The sequence below is a fragment of the Nelumbo nucifera genome, chromosome 4, assembly GCF_055504915.1.
Source record: "Nelumbo nucifera cultivar China Antique chromosome 4, China Antique-T2T, whole genome shotgun sequence".
NCBI lineage: Eukaryota > Viridiplantae > Streptophyta > Magnoliopsida > Proteales > Nelumbonaceae > Nelumbo > Nelumbo nucifera.
In genome coordinates this window covers 13,775,772-13,803,499 of record NC_142652.1, presented here as the reverse complement: position 1 = coordinate 13,803,499, position 27,728 = coordinate 13,775,772, and the positions used below count along the sequence as shown (strand labels likewise).

Below are 27,728 nucleotides of genomic sequence, written 5' to 3'. Positions count from 1 at the left end.
GTGTTGTTGCTTGCATTCGTAGGCTTTCTCGACCCCATCGAGCGCTGCACGGGGCTTCGTTGAATAGCCTCGTGACATGGCGGTGCCTTGGCATCAAAGGGACCATACCGCTCCATGGCCATGGTGATTTCAGGGTGCTCGCACATGACCTTCATCTGGTAGCGAGCAAAGCCGGTCTACTAGGAATCCATAGCAAAATTGTCAAGGGAAATCTAGAACTCCTTGGACTCCTTGTACTTGGCAACCACCTCCTCGACGTATAGCAATTTTGCCTCTACCTCCTCAGCCACCTTTCGTGCCTTGCCACAAACCCCCTTGAGCTCACGAGTATGGCTCTTCAAATGTCATAGCTCTTCGTCCCTGACCGTCGTCGTTTGCTTCAGCTCAGCCATCTCCATCTATAGACGGGATGACTCACCCTCCCAAGCCCCGACCATCACACGGAGGGCACGCATCCGGTCAACCAATGTTATCACCGCACAAATAGCCTACAAAGGAAAACACAAGTAATGAGCACGACAAATCACACTAAAGAGAAGAAAAGGCGGTGCAAAGATCCTTACCGCAACAAACTTCTTGATGGCTACACTCTTCAGCACCCCACTTTTGTAGTCGCTAGTGTCCCTACGGATGATGGGCAACAGAATGCCCCTAGCCAGTTGCTCGGGCACACCCTTAGTTTCCAGAGTGTCCTCCGGCTGAACACTCCAACTCGGCCTGTACACCACGGCCACCATCTCCACCAGACCCAAAGATGGGACCTCAAGACTTCTCCGTGGCACGGACCGTGGTGGATATCCATAAGATCCGACGTCCACTATGTCTCCCTCAATCAGCCTTTGCAATTGAGGGTTCGCAACCTTAGGGCAGTGTTACTACTGAGCCCCCTAGCTTGGGCTACCGCCCTCCTCTGCGCAGAAACCTACATGCATCTTGTTCTCTCCTCCTCGTCGACAATTGCCATATCTTCCAAAGAAAACAAGTCAATCAAAGCCGAAAAAATGAAATAAGAAGAAAACACTTACAAAAGCAAGGACGGACCAACCAGGGGCTCCATTATTAGCCCGGCAAGGATCAACATAAAGAATGATGTGTACTCCTACACGTCTACCCTCTCTATCCGCCTGATGGCTATTAACTACTCCCTAAGACAGCGCACGAAGAAGAACCCCTCATTCTAGTGTTTCACCAAGGAAGGGGCTCCGACAAGCACCTTATTATGTTGTCGAGCTGATAAGTAATAATAGCCCTGTTGGTGCTTCTTTAGGCGTAGAAAGTATGTGAACATCGGCAGGGTGATGTCCACATTGTGAATCGAGTAGTAACAAAGGAGGCTAACCAAGTATCCAAAGGAATTAGGCATCAATTGGACTAACTGGACACGGTACCACTTCAGCATCGTTGTGATACCCTCATCAACCTCAGCCCGACTATCAAGCTGTGCTCATAGATGCAAAGTTTCCCCAGTTGAGCCAAAGTAGCCCTCTCATTGATACCAAGGCATCTTAGCTCATACTTCTCAAGAATGCAGTAAAGGACCCTAATTCGGGCCAGGTCTCCGGATGTCAACCTACAAGGTGAATACGCGAAGCGGTTGTCGAACCGCACAGGGGCGTTGAGCCCCTCTTCTGACACAATGTCCACTTCGGCCTCGTTGGTTTCCCGACCTCATCCTCCCGAAGGGCCACGACCTCCTCCGCCATGACACCCTAACCGTCAGGCCCCATGGGCACCAGTCTGACGGGCCGCGAGCGCGATGGCCTCAAGGTGAGACCCCGGCTTGGACTTACTACTCGACGTGCAAGAGCTAGACAAAGAGGAAGAATAAGAAAACAAGAAGGAAGATGAAGACAATCTTACCGAAGATTTACACTATAGGACACCTAAAGCATCAACTGAGGACTAACTATCGCTAACCTCCTATGATCGCTCACTCAAAATGACAAAGTAAAATGACTCGCCACCTCCCCTTTTATAGGGGGACCAACGATCTAGATCATCCCAAATCAACAACGCCGATTTGATGCAACACTTCGCACATGCGTGACCTCGGGAAGATGAAATGACACATCTATTGACTCATATCGGAAATGGTACGAGCATTGAACCGATCAGCCCGCCTAACAAACACGGTCTCACCCTAGGCCAATCAATTAAAAAAAACTAGAGTTCCTCAGCCGAGGACAGCAAAACTCTTCCATGCCCAGCCGTGGCCGAGCACCACACTCCTCAACTTCAGAACTGGGGGAGTGGTGTTCGAGTGATGGATGAGCTGACCAAAGATGCCACATGGCTATCTCTACGCTCCCCCCCCCCCCCCTCAAGCCATGTTGACGCCACGCGTAACGGAAGCACAACTAAGGAGTGTGACCCATATCGGAAATGGTACGAGCATTGAACCGATCAGCCCGCCTAACAAACACAGTCTCACCCTAGGCCAATCAATTAAAAAAAACTAGAGTTCCTCAGCCGAGGACAGCAAAACTCTTCCATGCCCAGCCGTGGCCGAGCACCACACTCCTCAACTTCAGAACTGGGGGAGTGGTGTTCGAGTGATGGATGAGCTGACCAAAGATGCCACATGGCTATCTCTACGCTCCCCCCCCCCTCAAGCCATGTTGACGCCACGCGTAACGGAAGCACAACTAAGGAGTGTCTCGCATGGACAAGGAAGCGAACTCCGCTGGGGAAGAGAAAACCTCCTGAAGACTTTGACGGACACCCTCATCTCGACAACCAAAAATCCCTATTCCTCTCGGACATGGACATCCAACTATAAATAGGTACTCCTCGCTCGAGGTAAGGGGCTTTTGGAAGAACACTCTTTTAATACCTCATTGCATTATCTCTTCGGTTCAAACTAGCGCTATTTCAACGTGCTAGTCCTAGCCATATCTTTTTCTACCCTATTAACTTGAGTGCCAAAGTACATAGGGGTGAGCATTATTCGCTTAAAATCAAAAAACCAAACCAGAAATTTCGGTTTCATTTTTTTTTCAGTTTGGTTTTTTGATTTATGGTTATTTCAGTTTGGTTTTGTAAAATTTTGGTTTCGATTTTCTGGTTTAGAAATTTAGTTAATTGAAAAAATCGAATTAACCAAACTTTATTATCTATTATATATATATATATATATATAAACATATAATACATATATAATATGTATAAAACATATTATATTGTATTATATTATGTATTAAAATATATAATTTATTATATACAATGTATAATATATATATTTAATATATATTAAAATATACACTATAATATGTATTAAAATATATATAATGTTGAAATTCGGTTTTAACCGAAAACCAAACCGAAAATTTCGGTTTCAGTTATTTTCAATTTTAAATATTTTGGTTTTGGTTCAGTTTTTCATTTAAAATTTTGGTTTTAAAAATTTTGGTTTATTCGATTCGGTTTTTAACCAAATAAACCGTTTGCTCACCCCTAGAAGTACCTACCAGAGGAACAACTCCTTATCCCTTTAACCTTTCTCCCGGTTGCATATCTCGGTGCACAGTTTCATCCTTCTACCTCGGTCTTATTCAGTTGATAAGACTATCTAATTGTGTCCTTGATTCAAAAGACTTCGGATCAAAGAACATCACCACTCTAAAGTGAGAATTTTCAATATATACATATAGAACTGATGACGAAATAGCAGAGATGGTCACTCAACATCAGTCGATACACATAGGAGACCGTGTCCATTAGCAAGATGCACGCCTTCTCGCTTGCTATGTAAATAGAAATGGATTTAAACCAACTTTATCATTCAATGGATCTGGTTTGAAAAGTTATCTTAGCTCATGCAACTTTGGGCCCTTATTGGGCTTTCGTGTGCGTGTTATGAATCCAAAAGCAATTTAGGGGTAAATAGTGGGTGAGTAAGATTGTTGTTCAGTCTACTGTGATTCCTCTTGAAGTACAAAATTAGACTAATCGTCAAGTATGCAATTGTTGGCTTGTCGCTCCTCCCTCCCCCTCTACAATTATACCAGTTAGAACTTACTAAGCAATATCCCATCTCTCTTCGTTTGTAACTTCATGCTCATGTGACCCTGTCTGTGTACAATGTGGGCCTGGGTTGTATCATTGATTCACAAAAGGTTCTTGACAAGTCATTCCTGTTTGTTTCATCGACACAAAAGCCTTCTCACGTCCCACTTCTCCCAACGATCTTGCTGGATTAGTGACTCAGGCAGAGAAAGTGACACTTGGCTAAATAGAGGAGGGGCATTTGGATGAGCCGAGGAACCACAACGTATCTGCCCCTAGAGCCATGTGCATTACTGGTAAATTAGTGTCAAGGAAACAACACATCTCACTACAAGCGAGACACGTGGTGAATTTCAGTGAGGTGTCAGCTTACAAGTTGCACAGCTAATTCAGCTTGGCCTAACTAACACCTTATGCAGTAACTGACTTGACTCTTGAGCATTGGAGATCCACCTTGGAAGTTTCCAACTCGTCTAATTCACCAACTTTAGCTTGAGACACATCAGCTTGTCTAGCTCATCAGTTGGGGACAGCATCAACCAATTGAAGTGGTTGATCTCAATGACTTATTGATTTGACCTGTTTATTGAAAGACGAAATATTCAAAGATATAGTAATCAAACCAACTTAAAAACTCCAAACTTTCTTATTAAGTTAATCACCGAAAGACAAAGCAATAAGTCTTTTTTTTTTGGTAGAAGATTAAGCAGCTTATTCATAATTGAAGAAAGAGGGGGTATAATTCCAAAATCAATTAATAAGTCTTGCAATAAGTCATTCAGTTCAGTATAGAGAGAGAACCTCCGTGTTTTAAAGCGAAGAATAAAGCGACCTCTCTCAAATTTGACCCTGCATTATATGATATGCCAGCACAAGTAATGATCCCTACACTTAGGCCTGAGATACAAATGAAGACATTAATATTAAATCGTGGTGGGAAATTTTGGATAGGGCTGAACATAATAATAATCAAATCAAGGAGAAGAGCCCCTTGATTCTATGGAATATACAATTGTTTGTGAAGTTAGAGATTCTCTAGCAAGAATATTGGAAGTCAAAGCCTACTATGTAGGAAATACATCCATAAATATGGTGGAAGATTGGGCTGCTTGGGAGGCCCATAACTTGGCATTCATTGAACTACATAAATATGGGAGGCCCATAATCTCGTGCCTAAAGAAGAAGACCGACTCTCCATGGAGATTGAGATTGAGGACAATTTTGGAAGAATGCTGAAAGATTCGCAAGCATCTGTGTTGCGAAGTGGAATATCTTCATGTCTACAGGGAGGTCAATCAATTTACAAATTGGACGGCTAAGGAAGCTCCATCTCTCATCAGAACGAGTCCCTCTCTCTCTTTCAGGGTGACATTGTAGAGCCGAGCTACCCCTTTCCTATGTAGCTCTTCTTATTTCTACTAAAAATGAAAAAAAAAATATATATATATATATATATATATATAAATGAAGACAAGCCCAAATACGGAGTGAGACGATCTTGGCCCACTCACTCATTACTTAACATATCCATTCAAAATTAGAATCAAGGACATAGTCACATAGAATAGGGGTGCAATATTGAATTCACTTAAGATTTTTATGATTTCAGTACACATGATATGACCATTCAGTCATTCACCAAGTCGGACGGGGCATAGTTGGGCTTTGACATGTGCAGCCCAGCTTAGCTTGGCTTGGCTTTGGACTGGGTCTTACCTCATAACATAACCACATAGACATAGGCCAAATCTGGGCCGGCAGTTAGTTTCCTTACCCTTCTTTTTTCCGGTTTACTGGTAAGAAATAAAAAATAAGGCTGAGAAGTGAGAACGTAAAGAGTAGAAGAAATTCCAAATTACAATATTTGCATTTAATGATTCGTTCTAAGGACCTTTCATAACCCATTTACTTCAATAAGGTGTCAATTGGTTGGTTGATCAGGTTTCCAGTTGATTGTAGTAAAAACTTGAGATCCAATTTCGCCTATACTAGGGTCGGAGACTGTTCAGCCCATCTCAGAATTCTTATCACAAGTGTAGGGAGGTGAAGGGAAGTTCTCTAAAATGTTGCACTAATTTGTGTTTAGAGACCATGATCAATTTTGCAGCAGCAAGAAGCATTCACTCCGGCGGAGGCCTGGCGGAATTTTGGTGACCTTGCTTAAATTCTTTGATCTGAAATCACAGGAAACTCGAATTAATGATACATGTACAATCCTACACAGCCTATGAAAGACATTCAAAGCTGTTAGATATAACAAAAGTGGGAGTTTGCTCCCCCTTTTGGTCAATTCATCCTCTTCTTTTTCATACTAATCTCACATCACTTGTAACCATACATACATCGAGAATATCTTGCATACTTGTATGATATATTTATAGAGAGATATTCTCAATATACAACTAAGAAATTCTTGTATGATATATTTCTCAATATACATTAAATATATCATACTTGTATGATATATTTAGTGTGAGGCACACTCTGCAAGGAATAAATATGATACAGCTAAGAAATTCTTCCAGATAAACCCCTTTTTAATAATAATAATTTTTAAGTTTGGATGGCTTCAATTTACAGAGGTTGTACAAGACATTTAAATGGGTGGTCCTCAACATAAATGTATTGTTTTTCTTATTTCTAGAAAAAATCAAATCAACAAAATAAATAAATAAAACATATTTTCATATCCGCAAGGCTGATTTGGCCTACATTTAGTTTGTTGCACAAACACTGAAATCTCCTATAAACAGTCACAAGTTTCGGCCTTAAAATCTCTTATTGATCGTACCAAACCAAGTTTTAATTGAATGCACTTGAATTCAGAGTATAGATGGAAAAATAAAAATTGGAAAGGTAAATTAATATCTGTTTAATTAAAATCTTAACTACTTGAGTGATGTAAGATGTATGAGAGGAAAATGATGTCTTTGAAGCTCGCAGTAATATTTCAAAAACGCATTTCTGATTTCACACTTGGAAAAAAGAAAAATATTATACCAATCAGCATTTCAACAACTTGACACCTTTAATTGCTGGTTGATAAATTGAAGCCTGGCAGTAATCATATTACACCTAAAAATCTTGTCGGGAGTCAGCAATATTACCCCCTGAATTGAGGTCATTTTTAAGTTTAAAATCATTCTTTGCATTCCACTTTCAACACTTATTTCAGCAAATCAAAGGATCTTAAGACTCTGTTTGGTTTGACAGAAAATAAGAGAATAACAGAAAGTTGAAGAAAAATCCTCCGGGTCCATTTGGTTCATAGTCGGATTCAAAATCAGAATTGGAATCGAAATCCTCCAAAGTTAGAGTTGGAATGGTCTATTCTCATAGTCTGTTTGGTTTAGATAGGAATAAAAATGAAAATTGGAATCAATAAGAATAGAATTTCATTCCTAAGGGAGGAGGGGCGGGGATTGGTGAAATGACCATTCTCTTAAATGGGGGAATGTCATTCCAATAAAAATGAGAATGAGATTCTGATTCCACCCAATCAAACAGTTAAAATCTATATAACCCATTCCGATTCCAATTCCAATTTCAGACCCGTATTCCCATGAAGCAAAAGGGGCCTTAACAACTTTTATGAAATTCCTTTAAGAAGTTTCTGTTTGCATTTTATGTTTATCCCTTTATTTTTCTCTGAAACCTAATTCATCCCAAGTCTTCAAAGATTTTGAAGTCGATGAATAGTGGAGTATAATACTTCAATAGTGGAATATGATGGAATAGATATACGCCAGTTGACAGAAGAAAAGTAATATCTTATCTACACCCCCTGGGGTTTATAACTTGTGTACCTCATTTTAGGATGATAGGGATCCACCAGTCAATGGATCTATACATGGTAGTTAATTGGATATATTATTGAAAAAAAAAAAAAGATGGCTGAGAGGCATCTTATTATGTTTTATATTTAGGCTCTCTGTCTTGATATACTGAATATTTTCCACGTGGCAAACTATGAGGGCTCCAGATCCCCAATCAAGAATACAAGTAGTCTAAGAACATTTGGCATCGTAATGAATCAAAGACTCAAAAGTTCGAAGTTGCATGCAAAGTGGCGGTAGCGTGTAACAAAGTAAAATACATGGACGTTCCAGCTAAGATCTTCTCCAATGGACGGTCTGAATTCACTGAACCATTGTTCCACGTGGCTAAAGACGTTCTAGAAGAACTCCATGCCCACCTTTAAGAGAATCATGTACATACCGTGGTCAAAATTGACAGACAGGAGGAACAGTAAGTGAGATTTTATATGCCATTGAAGAATTTGAATAGCTCAAGGCTTAAAAGCGTGCAAGTGCAACTTCGGTCCACAACTGGTATCCAAGGGGAACTCACAATCTGGCAATCTCAGACCTGGGACTCAGACCAAATGCTTGACTCCTTTTTTTATCTTCCAAAGTCAAAACGCTCGGACGAGGTGTCCAAAGTCCAAACTCTTCAAGGGTAATTCCGTAAACATAAATATCTCTCCCTCCTTTCTTTCTTTTTACTGTTGCTATTTTTTGTGTGTAAATTATGAAAACCTCCCTTGGATTGTCAGACAATCTTAAATAACTTCCCTGTATTTCGACCTTTAAAGAAAATCTAGAAAATGCTGATATATAATGTATTAATTGCATTAAAATACCATATTTACTAATAAAATATCGCTCAACAATAAATTCCATCTATATTTACCTAAAGCCTTTTTTCTACTAAAGCAAAGCAGCTGTTTTCGCCTTGGGTGAGGTAAATGATAATCCACCGTGAAACTTCATCAACGTAGAGAAGGCAATCAGTCAATAATGAAAAACAATGTTTTCAACCCGCTGTTGATCCGGCCGGTTGAATTGTTTCAATCATCATCCGGTTATAATTTTGGATTCGGTTTAGTCAAGATTTATCAGGTGGTCAAAAATTGTTGGTTTGATAAAAAATCATTTGATTGAGCCGATTTGACCATTGATCCATTCAACTCGATGATCAGGTTTGACCCGGTGACTGTTGACCGCTATTTTTTTGTGAAAAATCTCTTTTAGTTTTAAATTGCAATTTTTAATATTTTTTTAAAATAAAATAATTAAAAATTGAATTAAAAAAGATAAACTGTATACATTATTTATTGCTAAAATATATATTTGTACACACATATATTATGCTGATGTGATACGGTCTAAACCATTCAACCCGATCAGTCAAACCGGTGTAACATGTGACCTAGAGACAAAAACAGTTCGACCTCCAGATTGGTTTCTAAAACATTGCTAAAAGAAACTTGTCAAATGGATCGATTGGATATCAACACCAATTTGGTGTTCGGTTACACTCTCCGCCTCTCCCCAAGTTTATCCGATATGCGATACGCCACACGGAGACTGGGAATATCTCTCTTCCTCTCTTTATTACAGGCTTTCGTTTAGGGGAGAGGGGTTGTTGAGGACAAGAGAAGCAATGAAATTCCTGATAGACGTCAGATTACTAGAAAAATATTCTCTACAATACTCTCTCTCTCTCCAAACACTATCCCACCGACAGCTTTTTCTCCCCTGCAATTGTATGGAGTAAGGAGAATTAGAGTGTATGGATGACTTGCTGCCATTGATTAGGCAAACCCTAAAGGAATGGTATCTCTTATCATCCATGAGTCTAACTGGCAACGTTCATCGCCTTCCTCATATTGGAAATCAAGGAAGTCCCTTCCTTGACGGTTTCACCTCCTCTATTCTCGTGGCCCATTTCAGTAAGGACAAAATTGAATGAACATCTTCAATTTTTGCCCTCTTTTGGCTCCAATGGAGATTGCGTCTTTTGTCAGTAGATATAGTAACCTCACCCATCTTTCACACAAGCTCTATTATTATTACAAAGCCATCGTTTTTTCATTTTTGAGTTATGCATCAATGTGGAAAATTAGGAGGATTTTTCTCCTTTGTTTTTTTTTATGACACTCTGGATCTAGTGGTTAGAATGACAATCCATTTTACTGGATGGAGTAGTTGGTGGCTGATGGGCTCAACTGTCTTGATTTACTACGGATACAGCCAGGTTTACCCATTCCATTTTTTTGTCATTGTTTCTGTGTGGAATTCCATCTAGTCACAGTATTCTCTTTCCATAGGGGTTGATCGTCGGGGAGAGAAATAAGAGGGTTTTATCCATCACGGTAGAGGTGTAAATCGGGCTGGTGGGCGGACCATGCTTGCTTCCTTTGAGATACTTCAGAGGTCAGGCCCAGAATGGCCCATAGCACAAGCCTAGGAGGATTTGAGCCGGGCTGGTCTGGGCCAAAGGTCATGAAAGGTATATTTAAAAAAATGAAAAATTTAAAATAAATTAATAAAATATACAAAAAAATATTATAATTTATATAATGAAATTAAAAAAATTACAATACAATTGGAATATATAATTTATATCGGCCATATCATGCTATGCCATGAGCCTGTGCCAACATGGTCCAAGTGCTACAGTGACAGGCCATGCCGGGCTGTGGGCAGCAAGGCCCGATTTACTGCTCTAATGGACAGGTAAAGGTGGAAATGGGGAAGTTTTTGTTAGGATCAAAACCCATGGTAAGTTTATATAGTTTTACCTTTTTTTTTTTTATCTTTTATAGAAATAGCCAACTAGCTGATAGAACTAAACTGACTGACCCAGTTAAATGGTTATAGTTTTGTAATTTTGTCCTAAATAATGATAATTTGGTCTGGACTTGTTCTTGCTGTTCCGAATTGATTTGACCTAAATCAAATATTAGTTGATAATCTTGCAACTTTTGTTATATTTTATGTGATAAATTTCATAAACTCTATATGAGATCTTTTTTTGTTAAAATACTTGTTTTATCAACACCAATTGCATTGAGTCGTTGTTTCCCCTTACTATGCACGGTATTTTACAACTGTTTTAACTCAAAAGAAGGGTTACCAAAAACCTAGGATTTGCACTACACCCCAAACCGAGCCTGAAGTTATATATTATGAAAAACAAAGTTTTAATTGTTATTATTATCAAGTATAATTGAGTCTAATAAGTTCAGATTCAATTGTCCCAATTAATAAATGGGACGGTTCAAAATTAGTACAGCCTGTCGCCCCGAACCAGACCCACCCCATTGACAGCTCTTGCTGAAGGAATGGTTTCGATCTAACACGATAGATTACAACTTAGAGATATTATTTGCTACATAATTAACACGACATATCTCTTCTTTAGATAATCCAAAAGCTGAGCCTGAATGGCTTTTGGTCACCATATATGACACGAAATAGGAGCTGTTAAAGAGTTGTACAGGCATCTCAGCCATTGGGAGGGAATATCTATTTTCGTCCTGCTTAAGAGTTAAAACCTGAAGGAGGGAAAGTAGGAGTGGATGGGTGGAGTTTTATTTTTGATTCAAATACTTTGCTTGATTATTACATCCCAATAACCCATAGAACGGGTCCTCGCTCTTGACTACCAGACATTGGAACAAGGCCCATCTTGTTGATTTCGTTTCATTTATGTGCAACTTCCTGGGCCTGGGCTCAAGCTAAAATGTGGGTATAGTAGTTTACGGCCCATCTATTCGCCACATGCAACAGCATCATGTTCAAAGGATTTGCTGGAGCCTGGAGGCTGGACTTGATCGGCTGGTTGAACGGTTTAAACCAAATTGACCCTATTCGCTTCAATAAACCAATCACTTTCAAAATGATTCAAACCTCCAAATCAGACACGAACGGCGTCAAAGGCAAGAAAGACCCGGACCCAACTCCCAAACATAAATGTGCCCTAGGGTTTAGAAATTGGAGAGACTATTTTCTTCGCATTCAAAGAATCTTCTTAGAAATACGGCAAAAATAGTAATAATAATAAAAAAAAGAATAATCTGATAAACATTTTCCGTGTATATGTTTTTTTTTTTTTTATTGTAAAGGAAATATTTGATGTAAAATTAAAAATTCAATGGCCTAAGTTTATTGGACTTGGTTGATATTTTTTGCCGTGTAGAGATCGCCATAAATAGTAGCCTGAGATGTATTGGGTCCTGATCATCATCTTGATTCTGGTAGTGCCAGTGCTCAATGGGTTAGATTGCAAAGTGACCCCGGAACCATCATGAGCCCCGATGGGCCCACCATTGGTGTAACCAGCCGACCGACGATCTTGAAGATCCAAGGGTTACCGTGTCAGCTTCAGCATGGTCCATGGGACACGTTGTTATTTCTTTGAAAACACATAAACTAGTCAAACGTCTCCTCCTATCCTACTGCCTGCACACTAATACATCGGTCCTAAACGGATTCCAATTTCAAAGAAAGTACTTCCTTAGGTAAGGGCAATTTAATAAGCAAAGAATGTCCACAATCCATTGGTACACGTGACCTGGCGGGGTAGGGTACCGCATCTCATTCATCATCCATCAAACCCCCATATTATTCTGATCAAACGATTCAAAAAGTACGGTGATTGGACTATGATATCCGACTCGTACTTGGACTCGTGTGACTAGATTAGAAATCAGAATCAAGATGGGAATTTGGTTGCTTAAAAATACCTTTACACAGGAAATCAATCAATTAATCAAAAATGCCCTAACCCTAAAAGCTGATACGGGAGGTAATAGGTATGTATGAAGTATGAACCAGAACCACCTCTTCTCTTCAAGTATTTTCGGGTTAAAATTTAAACCGGTTGGAACTGCACTGCTAATAGCCGGTGAACAGCTCCCACAGAGAACGAGAGGGTGACCGGTAATCGGACGTGAAATTGCCCCCTTCCCTTCCACACCCCCATTGAGAGAAACAAAAGTGTTTCTTCCCCGACTCCCGTCTCCTGTTCCCCTCTTTTCTTATATACAATATCGCATGTAAACTGTTTTGTTTTCTTGGTTTCTCTATTCTTCTTCGCTCTCGTTCTCATATTATTTTTTGCTTATTCGTTTCTGTAATGCAATACCAAGCCTGTTCTTAAGCCTTTTTAATTATCTGATTCCCTCGCAAGGTTCCTTCAAAGAGTTTTCGCCTTCTTTTCTCCTTTGTTCATTTGGGTCTTCAGAGCTTCATTCCCAAGAGATTTGTTTCTTCAAACTAAAGACGATCCCCGTTCTTGTCCGTAATGTTTGTTTCTCTTTATATTCTATATTGCTGGGGTTTTCTCCGTTCTCATGAAGTAATCTGTTTTTTTATTTATTTATTTTTTTCAGGTGATCTATAGCGGATGTTCTAATTGAATTCTCTCGGGTTAGATCTGCTCAGTCGGTCAAGTTTCACGGTGAAGTTCGAAGCGATTGTTTTGAGGATTCTCTCAACGAAGGACGTGCGGTTTCTCGGATTTTGATTTAATCCGGGTTCCGTTTTTAACACGAAGCATGATTTGCTAAACAGGATTTTTTTCCAGAGATGAAGAGGTCTAGAGAAGACGTTTACATAGGTTCTCAAGTTAAACGACCCCTCGTTTCTTCTCGAGGGGAAGCGTAAGTCTCTTATCTTATCTTCAATTTCTTGATTTCTGTATTTAAGCACTTCCGTTTAGCTTCCATTCTCTTTAACTGTGGTTATGGCTTGCTGCTGTTCTATATTTTTAAGTTTCGAATTTTGAATAATGAGATTGAACTTTTTCATTATGCGCTGGTTGCTTTGCTGTTAATATTTCATGTTTCTGTTAATCATGTTTCCATTTAAAATTGTTTGAACCTGTAAAGCTTTGCTCTTTTAGATTACTTCTTCTCTATTTTGTTTTTGTTATTTAATTTCGAGAGGAAACTGTAGGGAATTCTTTAAACACTTGCAGATCAGCTTCTCCTGTTAACTTGTTTCAGAGGTTCACCTCCGCTGTGAGCTTTTCTTCTTATCAGAGTTAAACCCAAAATAAAAAAAGAAAAAGAAAATCAAATTTTCTATGAAAATATGACCTGATCTCTTCCTTTACTTCCTTTTTCTATTGGATAAGTTATTCTTAAAGAGAGTTTGTAAATGGTCAAACATTTTTTCATGAATTATGATCTGTTGGAAATTTTACTGAAATTGGAATTCTTTTTTTTGTTTTTTTTTTTCTGTCAATAAAGCTCTGGGCAACCCCAAGTCTCTAGAGGCGGAGTGGGAGGAGGAGGAGGAGGAGGAGAAGGTGCGCAGAAACTAACAACCAATGATGCCCTAGCGTATCTTAAGGCAGTCAAGGACATTTTTCAGGATAAAAGGGAGAAATATGACGAGTTTCTGGAGGTCATGAAAGATTTCAAGGCCCAGAGGTTTGGTCATCATTTCTTTCATATTCTAAGTTTTCCTAGCAATTTGTCCAGATATAATAGGAGCACCTTACTGACTTTTTCCCCTCTCATGTTTTTGTGTTGCTTGCAGAATTGACACTACCGGAGTCATATCAAGGGTGAAAGAATTATTCAAAGGACACAGAGACCTAATACTGGGCTTCAATACCTTCTTGCCGAAGGGGTATGAGATCACCCTCCCACTTGAGGATGAAGTTCCACCAAAGAAGCCTGTTGAGTTTGAAGAAGCTATAAATTTTGTAAACAAAATAAAGGTGAGACTTCTTAAATTGATGATTTTTCAGTTTTTATTTTTGCTTGCTAGGGTGTACATTTAATCGATTCTGTACCTGCAGACACGATTCCAAAATGATGATCATGTGTATAAATCATTCTTAGACATTCTGAACATGTATAGGAAGGAGAATAAGTCCATCACAGAGGTCTATCAGGAGGTATAGTTGCAGTATATTTCATTGTCTTTCCCTTTGGTAATGTTAATGAGTTTGTCTGTTTTTCCTGTCTTCTGTTTTCAGGGAGACTTCCTTCATGGAAACACTTACATTGTTCTCAAATTCTGGGTTCCTTTTCCTTTCAGGTGGCTACTCTTTTCCATGAACATCCTGACTTGCTCAGTGAATTCACCCATTTTCTACCTGATTCCTCAGCAACAGTTCCGACACAGCATGCTCCATCAGGCAGAAATTCTTTTCTCCGTCGTGATGAACGGTGCACTGCCATGCCGGCGTTCCGGCAAATTCATGTTGATAAGGCATCCCTCCTTTTGTCTTTTTTTTTTTTTTTTACTTTTCTTTTTCTTTTTTCTTTCCTTTTTGAATGGGGTTTCTTACAATCATGTGCCAACTGCCAACCTAACATCCTGTTTACCCTGCCCCATTGTCAGAAGGAAAGGACCCATGCTGATCGTGATCTCAGTGTTGACCGCCCTGACATAGAGCATGATAGAGCACTCCTGAAAGGTGATAAGGAGCAGAGAAAACGCATTGAAAAGGAAAAAGAAAGGAAGGAAGAGAGGGACAGAAGAGACCGTGATCGGGATGACAAGGATATCGAGCACGATAGCAGTCGTGACTTCAACAACATGACACGTCTTCCCCACAAACGGAAATCTTCTCGGAGGGGTGAAGATTCCATTGCTGAGCAGATGCACCAAGGTGGGGAAGGTGCTGAAAACTTTGGAATGCACCCCATTTCATCTACTTTTGATGATAAAATCGCCTTGAAAAGTGAGTGCTTAATTATAGTATTCATTAACACACAAATACATTTCTATATAAGACCTCTGGATGTGTTTTGACTTGTTAGGCTAGACCAAGTAAGCATTCCTTTAAGTTACATATTTGAGTCATTTGTTTAGACCAGGATTAACTTTACTCGTAAGCCTAGAATTTAGTATGACTTGAGGATATTTTCACTGTCATGAAATCTTTGGAAATTGTGAGATGGACTTTTTTCAGGATACAAATGATGCAAGTTTTTAGATTAACTGTTCTTTTATGTTTCAAGAACCCAGGAAAGGTTAATACAGGCTAATTGGATTTCTTGAGTTATTGGTAGTATTTACCTAGAGACATGCATCAGGAGATTCATGAGATGACCAGCCAGGCAGCCATGGAGCCATGAAAAGATTTTCAAAAGAAACAGCATACCAGAAAGTTTCATTTACTAATAATTATTAAACTGGGAAAATAATACTAAAAATGGTTTGTAAAATTAAATCTACCAACATACTCATGCAACTTTTTAGTGCATTGAGCCCAATTGACCAATCCAAGCTCAACTCAAGCTTGGATCCAACCCGAGTATGTCAATTTTTAGTTCAAGGTAGGGTTGGGTTAGAAAGTTTGTGCTTGACCACATGCCCGATTTGGGATTGTAAAGAGTTTAGGCCTATTTTTTTAGGTGGAGAGGAGTTTGCTAGAAGGGCTTTCGAAGCTTTTGAAAGAAGTAAGATAGAAAAGAGTCTCAAGAGGGCTGTTATCGGTGAAGGTGGAGAAGCATGGTATGAGGATGGGGACAGACAAGACAAAGCATTCGAAGCTGAAGATTAAGTTGTGGCTTGGGGGGGGGGGGCTTCTTTCTGTTGTATTTTGAGTTGTAAGGTTGAATTGTTCTGCTGACCATTGGGTCAGGTGTTATCTTAACACCTGTCCTGCTGTTTGTAGTCTGCTCTTTTTATTTAATAAAGTTTTCTTTTACCACCAAAAAATACATAAATACAACTAAACTATTCTAGGTTCAGTCTCACAGATAATGCTGGGTTTACTTGCCCACATTGAATATACATTGCAACTGCATGGCTAGATGCTTTTCATAATTTGTATGTTTTATTCTGTCATTGCATGATACTACAGTTGCCCTTTTGTTGAGAAGAGCACTTAATTTTGCATGTTAGGATTAACAAGAGAAGATATGTTTTGTTGGAAATCTCTCTCCCCCTTCTGAGCTTGTCACTCGAAAGTGGTCAGGATTATCTGACCATATATTTATGGTTTTATGCACGCACCTGTCTGGAAGTTCAAACTTTGGTTTTATGTATGCTATTTTATGCACAACTCCCCAATATGCACTTATCCACACTGCTGGTGAGTGCAAAACTTTAATGCTGAACCACTTACCTTTGTGAATAGTAAGATTGACTAATAACCAGTATCAGTATCTTTCCTTCATTTATAAAGTTTATTTTTTATTTACTTAAAAAAAAACCAGTATCAGTATCCTTATATGCTGCAGAACAGCTAGATTGTCTTGGTATGATATCAAAGTCAAAGGTGTTCAAAAAGGTTTTCCCCTTTTCCAACATCTGTTGTCTTTCCAACTTACTAGAGAATAGGTAACTTGTCTGTCCAAATCTGTTCCTTAGTTCTAATTTCATGTGGAACCATTTAGGATGTATCAGAAATAATGCTGTAATTAGACCTGGAAGAAATTGATTGATGGGACAGTAAGCATATTATTGATGTATTATATCACATACTAAATAAAAGGATAGAAATACTGGTTTTTATGCCAAAATCATGTTAGGTGCCTTCCTTTTTCTAGCTAAATATCTGGCATGTTTAAGATGGTAACAACATAGCATAGATGTTAAGGCAAAGCTACCAAGCAGTTGGGTATTAAGTATTGTTTTGCAATCATTAGCTAAGCTTTTGTTGCATCTTTTCAAATGCTATTAATTATGATTTCCTTTTTTTTCTTTTCATTTGCAAGGTTGATTTTCCAAGTTAAATAGCCAAGTTGTTTTCTCAGAGTTATGTTACTGCTTTGAGAATTGATGTAGTTGACTTTGTATTCTTTTATGCATTTAAAGAAACTTCTTGCATCAATGACATGGCAGGTGCATACAGCCAGGAACTTACTTTCTGTGAGAAAGTCAAGGAGAAGTTGCGCAATTCTGATGATTATCAAGAATTCTTGAAATGCCTTCATATTTATAGCACTGAAATAATTACAAGATCTGAACTTCAAAGTCTGGTATGCCACATTTCCCTTACTTCTTATTATTGTAAGAACAGCCAAGCATTTTTAACTAAATCTGGTAATCAATGCTTCTTTGGACTCTTATTCTATTTAGATATTCAACACAAGACTTTTTCCATATTTTATTGTTCATAGAATTTGTTTTCTTTCTTTCATATTTTTTTTTTGAGAGAGAGGGAGCAACGGAGATATCACAGTATAAACATGAACAATTTTTACTATCAAATGTCCAGTTTTGAAGTTATAAATGATCAAAAACATGGATCAAATATTAACATGCATGAGAATCATCTGTCATAGCAATGTAAGTAATGCACTGTGACCCAAATAGTTCTTATAAAAGCTAGCATAAAGACAGTGTTATCATTGGTTAGGATACAATTTGTGGTGAACCTGTCCAGCCGGTGACACAAAGTTTATACTCACCTTTAGTATATTACATATACAAGGAAATACACATCACTATCATTACACAATAAACTTATGCAACATATTTAGTTATAATTATTTTTGGGTTTTAAACATAAGCACTGATAAAAATTCAATGGCTTTCCTTTGTTCTAAGCCACCCCCTCCTTTGAAGTTTGGATCAGCCCAGGCCTGAAGTTGTAAACCTTAGTTTTGATGGGTTCTGTCAGCCTGTATTGAGCTGAGCTGTAGCCAGGCCTAGCTCATATGTGGTGCATAGATTTGGCTGAGCTTGGGCTGGACAGCCCTAAGAATGCTTGCTTAATAAACATGAATACATCATGCAGTGCCCTTGTATCCCTGAGGTATTGCTTATGATTGCAGCTTCAAAGTTCCACCAAGATTGTAATATCAATATTTCAGTAACAAATCCAGTTTGTTATATTATGCTATTTGTCATTGGTCTTGGTTCAGAATTTTCACTCCTTGCAGATTGGTGATTTGCTTGGAAAATATCCAGACCTTATGGATGGGTTTAATGAATTTTTGACTTGTTGTGAGAAGAGAGGAGGTAAGTCTTGATCACTATAATAGTCTGCTTTGGATTTATTTTTTGTTTACATCTATGTTGTTTCTAATTGTGATATTTTCAGCAGATGGATTTCTTGCTGGTGTTATGAGTAAAAGTATGTTATATACCTTCTCATTTCCAATTTTCCATTACCTCTTGAATATGGTTTTCATGCTTTTCATATAAAAAGTTTTTATTAAAAAAAGGCATTATTCATTGATTAGTATAATGAAGATGGATTCAATCCCAAGCAAATGTCTCACAATATTTTAGGTAGTTATGTACACTTTATAATGTCTTATAAAGCTTTTACTCGTTGCAGAATCATTATGGAATGAAGGGAATTTACCTAGACCGGTGAAGGTAGAGGACAGGGACAAAGATAGGGACCGGGAGAAGGATGATAAGGAGAAAGATAGAGATCGTGAAAGGGAGAGGGATAAAGAAAGGGAAAGACTTGACAAAAGTGTATCTGGCCATAAGGTTCCTTCATTTTCGAACAAGGAAAAGTTCATGGCTAAACCCATTTCAGAACTTGATCTTTCTAATTGTCAGCGATGTACTCCCAGTTATAGGCTTTTACCAAAAAATGTAAGCAATTCTTGTACCATTCTCTTGGTTTTTGTTTTTCCATTTTGATCTTCTTTTATGGAATTAGTGTTTAGGTTATGATGACATGCTTTGATGCTTGTCACACTGCAGTATCCTATACCTTTAGCAAGTCAGAGAACAGAACTCGGTGCTCAAGTGTTGAATGATCATTGGGTATCAGTGACTTCAGGAAGTGAAGACTATTCTTTTAAACACATGCGTAAGAACCAGTATGAAGAAAGCCTTTTTAGATGTGAAGATGATAGGTATAAAGATAACCCCCAAATTTTGAGCAATAATTTTTTTTGCATCATATCATCCTGATTTAACTGCATGTGACATGAAGCTGAAATGTATTCCTCTCCTTTTTCTGCTCTTTTTTTTATAAATCAGTTTGCCACTTTCTACTTATGTGATTAGGAAAAGAAAATAGGTAAATGAGTTATGTATGTTACTAGACAAGAACAACTTGTTATCTGATGGTTCTACACTTTGTGCTGCACATGTTAAGGCATAATTGTGAAATTTGATCTCTAATGGAAAATTTGAGCTGTGATTTTGTTTTTTTGCATTGGTTTTGATACGTGCCTTGGGAGAACTCGCCCCTAAAAGCTAGCTGTTAGAGGGAGGGAACCCAAGCACATATATATCACACAACAGTATCCCATACTACCGATGTGGGATATCTCACATTAACATCCCATACTATGTTGGATAAGTGGGATCGTAACATTCCACCATGCTCCGCAGTCCTGACACCCACGCAGGCTGGCTTTGCACTAGTCCACCTAGTCTCTGCTGAACACTGCAATACCGACGTCACTACCTGTGCCGCACGATTGCAACCAGGGGGCTTAGTGTAGGCTCTGATACCATTTGTTACGTGCCTTGGGAGAACTCGCCCCTAAAAGCCTAGCTGTTAGAGGGAGGGAACCCAAGTACATATATACCACACACCAGTATCCCATACTACCGATGTGGGATATCTCACATTAGCATCCCATTACTACAACTTGGGACCAAGGGATCGTAACACTGATGCTATTCTTATTTCATAATATCAGGTTTGAATTGGACATGTTGTTGGAGTCAGTAAATGCAACCACTAAGCGCGTAGAGGAGTTGTTAGACAAGATCAATGACAACACAATTAGACAAGATACCCCAATTCGTATTGAAGATTACTTTACAGGTTTGTATTTGCAATTAAGGATATGGAGTCTTGGCATCTCATTTATGTAATGATATTCAAGCTAACTTTACCTCCATTTTTCCTGCCTACCTTTTCTTGCTCTTCTTTCTTGTAGCTTTAAATCTAAGGTGCATAGAACGTCTATATGGTGACCATGGGTTGGATGTGATGGATGTATTACGGAAGAATGCTCCCCTTGCATTGCCTGTCATATTAACTCGTTTGAAGCAGAAACAGGAGGAGTGGACAAGGTGTCGTGCAGATTTTAATAAAGTGTGGGCTGAAATCTATGCTAAGAACTATCATAAATCACTCGATCACCGAAGTTTCTATTTCAAGCAACAGGATACAAAGAGTTTGAGCACCAAAGGTAAGCCAAATCTTCATATGTTGTATTTAAAAGATTTGGCATTTTAAGTTTGTTTATCTTGACCCCTAGTCTTACTGTGATAAAGTTGGCACTGCTTTTTCTTTTATGATACTTGTCCTTCTATATTATAATTTATGTAAGAGGTGCCTTGTCTATGGAAAAGTAATTCTGTATGTTGGAGTGTGATATTGAAGATTGAATTGTATTGGCACTCTCATGTTTTACAGAGTATTGAGTGTGATGTTTTATATTCTAGTAACTTGTCGCCATAGATAAATTAGTTTTTTAATTTTTCTAGGAGTGAAGTAGTTCGATTGCACCTGTGTCAGCATACTGTTGTTCACATATTCCAATTTGCTTATCAGTTTCTTTTTTTTTTCCTTCTTGTTGTATCTGTTTCTTTGTTTCTTATTTTCTATGCTTTTAAATGCACAGCCTTGTTAGCTGAGATTAAAGAAATCAATGAGAAGAAGCGTAAAGAGGATGATGTTCTTCTTACTATTGCTGCTGGAAACAGAAGGCCTATAATTCCAAATCTGGAATTTGTGTACTCTGATCCTGATATCCATGAAGGTTTATATCACCTAATCAAATATTCATGTGGTGAGGTTTGTACGACCACAGAACAGTTGGATAAAGTTATGAGGATTTGGACAACCTTTTTGGAACCCATCTTGGGTGTCCCTTCTCGACCACATGGTGCAGAAGATACTGAAGATGTTGTAAAAGCTAAGAATAATACTGGAAGAAGTAATGTAGCAAGCATAGGAGAAAGTGATGGAAGTCCTCGTGCTGACGTCGCTGTCACCAATTCAAAGCAGTTGAACCCTGGCAGTAATGGAGATGATAGTGCTGCCCCTGAACAGACAAGTTCTTGCAGGGCAAGGCTGGCAAATGGTGATATTGCAGCCAAAGAAGATGGTTTTGATGAAACAGATCGTATTGCCCGTAGGAATGATACTCAGCAAGGAAAAGTGCAGAACAATTCCTCTATGGCAGATGAAATGTCTGGAGTAAACATACAAGGCACCTCTAGTGAACGGTTGACTGATTCTAATGCATCACTTGCCATTAGAGCAGAACAGAGTCTTAGTAGAACTAATGTGGAAATTACATCAGGTTTGTATTACGGGGTTCAAAGTAAAGCTGCTGTTAATTTTAATAAGTATTACTTGCCCAAGATGTTTGCACATTGTTAGTTATTAGTTATCTATATATGATTTTATTTCTTTTTTTTGTGGTTTTTTAAAATCATTGCTGTGTACTGAGATACATTTCCATTGAAGGGCTTGGCACCACTCCTTCCAGACCTAGTCACACGGCAAATGAGGGTGTACATGAGCCCAAGCTTAGTAATGAAGTTCACCCGTCAGCAGAGGTAAGTGCATTTGCAGTTAGGGGGACTTTATAATTTTCTTTTCACAGCTAAAGGAGAGAAGTTGGTTAAACATACTCTCTCTGTTTATCTTTCTTTTCTTTTCTTTTTTTCTTCACCCATTCACATGCAACATTGTAGAAAAAACTGAAAAAGAAAGTATAAAAAGGCCTTTAGTAAATGATGGCCCCCAGACTGGATATGGTCCTAACCTCTGGTATATTTTTTTGCACAAAGTGGCTTCTCTGAGACTCAACCATATTCTCACACTAATAAAATGGTGTGTTAGGAAAGAAGCTAATACTCTAGGCTAAGATGGATCCAGGGAGCTTAACAAGTTGGCTGGTGACTAAGGTGGGTGTGCATAGTGAAAATCTGTATGGTGATAGTGCTCTGCCTGTATAAAGATTCTTGGGAGGGGTCTTTCTTTGGTTGTTGATTTGCATGTCCCCTCATGTACAAACTACCCGTTCTTTATTAATGTATTGCAGTTATCTTTCTCAAAAAAAAAGTAATAATTTTCTTGGTTATGATTTATGCTATTTTGTTGAACTTCTGTATCAATTCATCTCAGTAGTCCAAGATATTACATATTTAGGGAACTCCCATTTACTTCTCATAATGCTTTTAAAAGCTAATATCTAAAAGCATGGTCTACCAATTTGCTCCTAAGGCTAGTCTTCTAGCATTGAATACTTGTCAGTTCAAGCCAACTGAATGGACATTTAGATTCTATAACAATATATTTATCCAAACAGCATTAGCTTGCTGATTTGGAAAAAATGACTTGGTTTGCAATATTGTCCTACTAATATAGTTTTTTCAATAAGATCCATCAATTTAATTGGACTAGTTTGCAACTAACAACTTGTGGTGTTTTGGTGGTGATGGTTCGGGTCGTCCAGTTTTTCTGATTATATTCAACATTCTTATTGTTCTTTTCTTCTTGGTCATATAGGGTGGTGACAATACAAGACCCCCCATACCAGCTAATGGAGTAATAACAGATGGCTCTAAAGTCCATCGTTGTAATGAAGAATCTGCTGGGCACTTGAAAATTGAAAGAGAAGAGGGTGAGTTATCCCCTAATGGAGATTTTGAAGAAGATAATTTTGTTGGCTACAGAGATGCTGGTATTGATGGAATGCCCAAGGCAAAGGATTCTGCTCCAAGTAGGCAATATCAACCCAGGCATGAAGAAGAGGAAATATGCTGTGGGGAGGCAGGGGAAAATGATGCAGATGCAGATGACGAGGGTGAAGAAAGTGCTCAGAGGTCAACAGAAGACAGTGAGAATGCCTCTGAAGCTGGTGATGTTTCAGGTAGCGAGTCTGGTGATGGCGAGGAGTGCTCCCGTGAAGATCATGAAGAGGAGGAAGATGTGGACCATGATGAGCATGACAATAAAGCTGAAAGTGAAGGGGAGGCTGAGGGGATGGCTGATGCGCATGATGTCGAAGGAGATGGTACCTTATTGCCATATTCAGAACGGTTTTTGTTGACAGTGAAGCCTCTGGCCAAACATGTCCCCTCTGTTCTACATGACAAAGAAAAGAAGGATTGCCGTATTTTTTATGGAAATGATTCCTTCTATGTGCTTTTTAGGCTTCATCAAGTAATATTTTATTTTGAAATATTATGAACTTCCATAAATTACTATTGTATTTCATCAAATTTCTTTTTTAATTTGTTTTTATTTCCTATGCCAGACATTGTATGAGAGAATACAGTCAGCAAAGTTGAATTCATCAACCGCGGAAAAAAAATGGAGAACTTCGAAGGACACAAACCCTCCCGATCTCTATGCCAGGTAATTGTGATTTACAGTTTTAGGTTCTTTCATACTTTAAAATATCCAAACTGCATATTAATTTGGAAATTCTTTCTATTTCCTTTTTTGGTGTGATTTCCAGATTTATGAGTGCATTATACAATCTGCTTGATGGTTCTGCTGATAATACCAAGTTCGAGGATGATTGCCGAGCCATCATTGGAACTCAGTCATATGTGCTTTTTACGTTAGATAAGTTGATATATAAACTTGTCAAACAGGTATGTAACTTGTAAATAATCTTTGCTATTTGCCCGTTAACTTTTATACCAAGATTCTTATTTGTAGCATTTCTCACAGCTTCAAACGGTTGCAAGTGATGAGATGGACAACAAGCTTCTTCATCTATATGCATATGAAAAATCAAGGCAATCTGGGAGATTTATTGATCTGGTTTATCATGAAAATGCTCGTGTTCTTCTTCATGAGGAGAATATATATCGGTTTGAATGTGTAGGTTTTCAGCAAATTTTCCTTTGTATCACCTGAAAAATAGTCCCTACTTTCCTTTGTATCACCTGAAAAATAGTCCCTACTTTCCTTTGTATCACCTGAAAAATAGTTCCTACTTTAGTATGTTCTTCAAAGAAGAAAAGGGTATAAATTAGCATATGGGTATATAAAATAGTTTTGTTTCTTGCAGTCATCCAGTCCAACCCGTTTGTCTATACAGTTGATGGACTATGGGCATGAAAAGCCTGAAGTCACTGCTGTCTCAATGGACCCCAATTTTGCAGCTTATTTGCATAATGACTTCTTGTCAGTTGTTCCTGATAAAAAGGAGATGCATGGTGTATTCTTGGCAAGGTACATAGATGACATCCGAGATTGCTTAGGTCCATTGCTTTTTAGCAAGTTACAATTTATTAATGGTAGTCTGTATTTACAGAAACAAACGGAAAAATGTATGTGGTGATGAACTTTCTGCTACATGTAAAGCTATGGAGGGAGTTACAGTGGTCAATGGTCTGGAGTGTAAGATAGCTTGCAATTCTTCCAAGGTATTCTTCTCTTTTCTATACTTCTAAAACTTTAAGATGCTTTCTATGGGCATTTATAATTATGAAGATGCATTGATTTGATCTTGATGTTTAAACCATTGCTTCTATGGTTGGCAATAATGAAATGTGTATACGGCAGGTCTCCTATGTACTAGATACAGAAGATTTCTTATTTCGCAAGAGGAAAAGGAGATGTTTATCTGTTGGTAGCTCTTCTTGTCATGACCAAGCAAAGACGCCAAATGGTAATGCTGCAAGAGTACAGCGGTTTCACAGATTGTTATCTAGTTCCTAGTATGCCTTGGTGCCAGGTAGATTCTGTATTCAATATTTCCTCCTTTTAGGAAAATAGAACTTAATTGCTCCATGATAAATAATGGATTAATACTGTTCTTTTTCCTTTATCCCCGAGTCTCTTATATAAAAGCCTTGAATTTGGTTTAGTAGAGCTTTTTTTTTCCGGGGCGGGGGGGGGGGGGGAGGAAACACAGAACTTAGAAAACAGAAAGCAAAGAAACACAGAGAGAACTAAAAAAAACACAAATACCAGCTGCAAAGAAACTCGGGAACCATTAAGCTCTCTTTTGGAATGCCGAAACTCGGGAAGTGCATCTCAACTGCAGATATCATTAAGAACAGGCGAGAGGCAACAGGGGAACAGTTAGTAGAGCTGTTAATGCCAGCATTATAAACTTAACGGTATTCAATAATTATGAGGTTATAAATGTGATAAATAGATTTACTATCAAATGCTACATTGATGTATTTCATTGTATTTTTGGGATTGTTATTATTTCATATTTTTCGACAAAATTCTGAGCAACATGTTTTTTATTAGTACAATGTTAAGAAGATAAGATGCATTGAGAAAAACCTTGGGGGACTTGGTTCACTATAATTGCAAACAAGGATTGAAATTCTGCAGCCTGTTTTACACGATGTAAACAAATACCCATGTAGAGGATAATACAAAAACGAGTACTGTTTTCCTCCTTGCATGATTATATTTCGCTGTGGTCATGTTTCAACTTGAATGAATGTCTAAAATTCGCGATTTAATTATGTTTTGTCTTTTTGTCTGTAGGCGTCCTGCTGTTGGACGGTGCCTCCGCGCTGGGGCTGATGATTCTTGCCTACTTTGCTACTGCCAAGCTAAAGGCTTTCCAGAAGGCATGTTTCAGTCGCATTCTGTTATCTCTCATCATCCAAACAACGTGAGAAGGAGGGAAATGGATCGTAAAGTGGTGTAGTGTCCTGTAATTTCATTTTAGTGGCATATTCTGAGCCACTATTCTGTAAATAGGCTTTTTTTTTTAATCTTTGATATAAAACCTGAGAGGTGTATCTTCATTTCATTGGTTCTCATTTTTGTATTTCTTCCCATCACATACGAAAGCTTCCAATTTCTTGTTGCAATTGGTTTAAGATACTCGGGTATTCCACTGACTGTTAACCTACATAATTCGCCCGAGTACACACAATGAAAGAGGGAATTATGTGCCAAATTAATCAGTATGGAATCCTCAAACATCATGGAATCACGGAACAAAGAGCCAGAGGTTTAGAGCTGCAAATGCAAAGGGATTCATCAGATAAAAATTTTGATTCGTTACTTTGTACAATGCCATATAACCCAACAATGAAGCTCGTCGGATAAAAAATTTCATTCGTTAGGGGTGTTCATATAACCGAACCATGATGCTCACTGGTCGGTTAGCAGATCCCAACGGTTTTTGAAAATTACCAAACTGAATTAGTTGTGATCGGTTCAGTTTTTTGGTTTTTTAATTTTTATAATATATTTCAAATACAAGTAGGTATATATATTCAGCTTTTCCTGAATATCTTATTAGTGTATGCATATTATAATCATTCCATTGAGAGAGAAATCAATTTCTGATCTGAATTGATTCAGAACAAGCAAGAACTGGAAATTATTAATTGGAAGAAACCAGAACCATTACAATCAGTTAGGTCGGATCAGGTCCATCGGTAGACCCAACCCATTGACAGCCCTAATCTAAAAGTGGTAATCAATCAGTTGGGTTTTAAATTGGGGGGGGGGGGGGGGTTCCAATATTATGTATTCCTATCATCATAAATTTTTCCTTATTCATACTCGGAATGTTTTACTGTTCAGGGTTTGCCACCAAACGTGCCCAAATCAATTCCCCTTCCCCTTCATGGAATTTCTCAGTTGTTAATGTCATAATAAACACGAATTCTAGCAAACGAGAGTATAATACGTCGCAATACAGGAATTATGAGACCTATGAAGTGCAAAACAAAATTAGGCTGGGGATTACCAGGGTTGCTTACCAACGTTCTCGTCTCCTCGGGAGTTCTAATCTGTTTTCGAGAAATGCAAGCAGGTAAAGCTGGCTTTATGCATCACTCATGAGTCATGATTAGACCTGTTCATGGCTGGGCTTCGGCCCTGACTTTCCACTGTATTAGGCTCGGGCTTCAGGCCGGATTCATTTAAATTTTGACAAAAGCTAAGCCCGAGTCTAACCCATAAACAAGTCCGTTCAAGACTTCTGCACGGTCTCCCTGTCACCTCTCTCTTTACCCAGGTAAGTGTTAGCATATAACAACGCTGAAAGCATGCTTACCCATCGAAATTAAAACGAACTAGGC

The 27,728-nt window shown here is 38.5% G+C and overlaps 1 protein-coding gene across 4 annotated transcripts; it reads left to right on the top strand.

The window, feature by feature from the left end:
* The first annotated feature begins 12,778 nt into the window (after positions 1–12,778).
* SNL4 (SIN3-like 4) lies at positions 12,779–26,504 on the top strand. 4 transcript variants are annotated; one of them, XM_010273822.3, is made up of 24 exons: positions 12,779–13,091; positions 13,187–13,456; positions 14,048–14,230; positions 14,340–14,523; positions 14,605–14,703; positions 14,847–15,011; positions 15,153–15,495; positions 17,607–17,743; positions 18,650–18,728; positions 18,814–18,843; positions 19,051–19,319; positions 19,431–19,585; positions 20,384–20,511; positions 20,627–20,881; positions 21,317–22,000; positions 22,168–22,259; positions 23,215–23,871; positions 23,966–24,066; positions 24,170–24,308; positions 24,388–24,540; positions 24,731–24,894; positions 24,977–25,088; positions 25,228–25,399; positions 26,173–26,504. In XM_010273822.3, exons 2-23 carry the CDS (start codon positions 13,383–13,385, stop codon positions 25,381–25,383), a joined length of 4,359 nt encoding a protein of 1,452 aa, XP_010272124.1. In that variant the 5' UTR covers positions 12,779–13,091; positions 13,187–13,382; the 3' UTR covers positions 25,384–25,399; positions 26,173–26,504. The 4 variants fall into 4 exon arrangements, with proteins under 4 accessions (XP_010272124.1, XP_010272125.1, XP_010272120.1 ...); XM_010273823.3 differs by having other exon boundaries at positions 14,847–15,020; positions 15,153–15,423; XM_010273818.3 differs by having other exon boundaries at positions 14,847–15,020.
* The last annotated feature ends 1,224 nt before the right edge of the window (positions 26,505–27,728 follow it).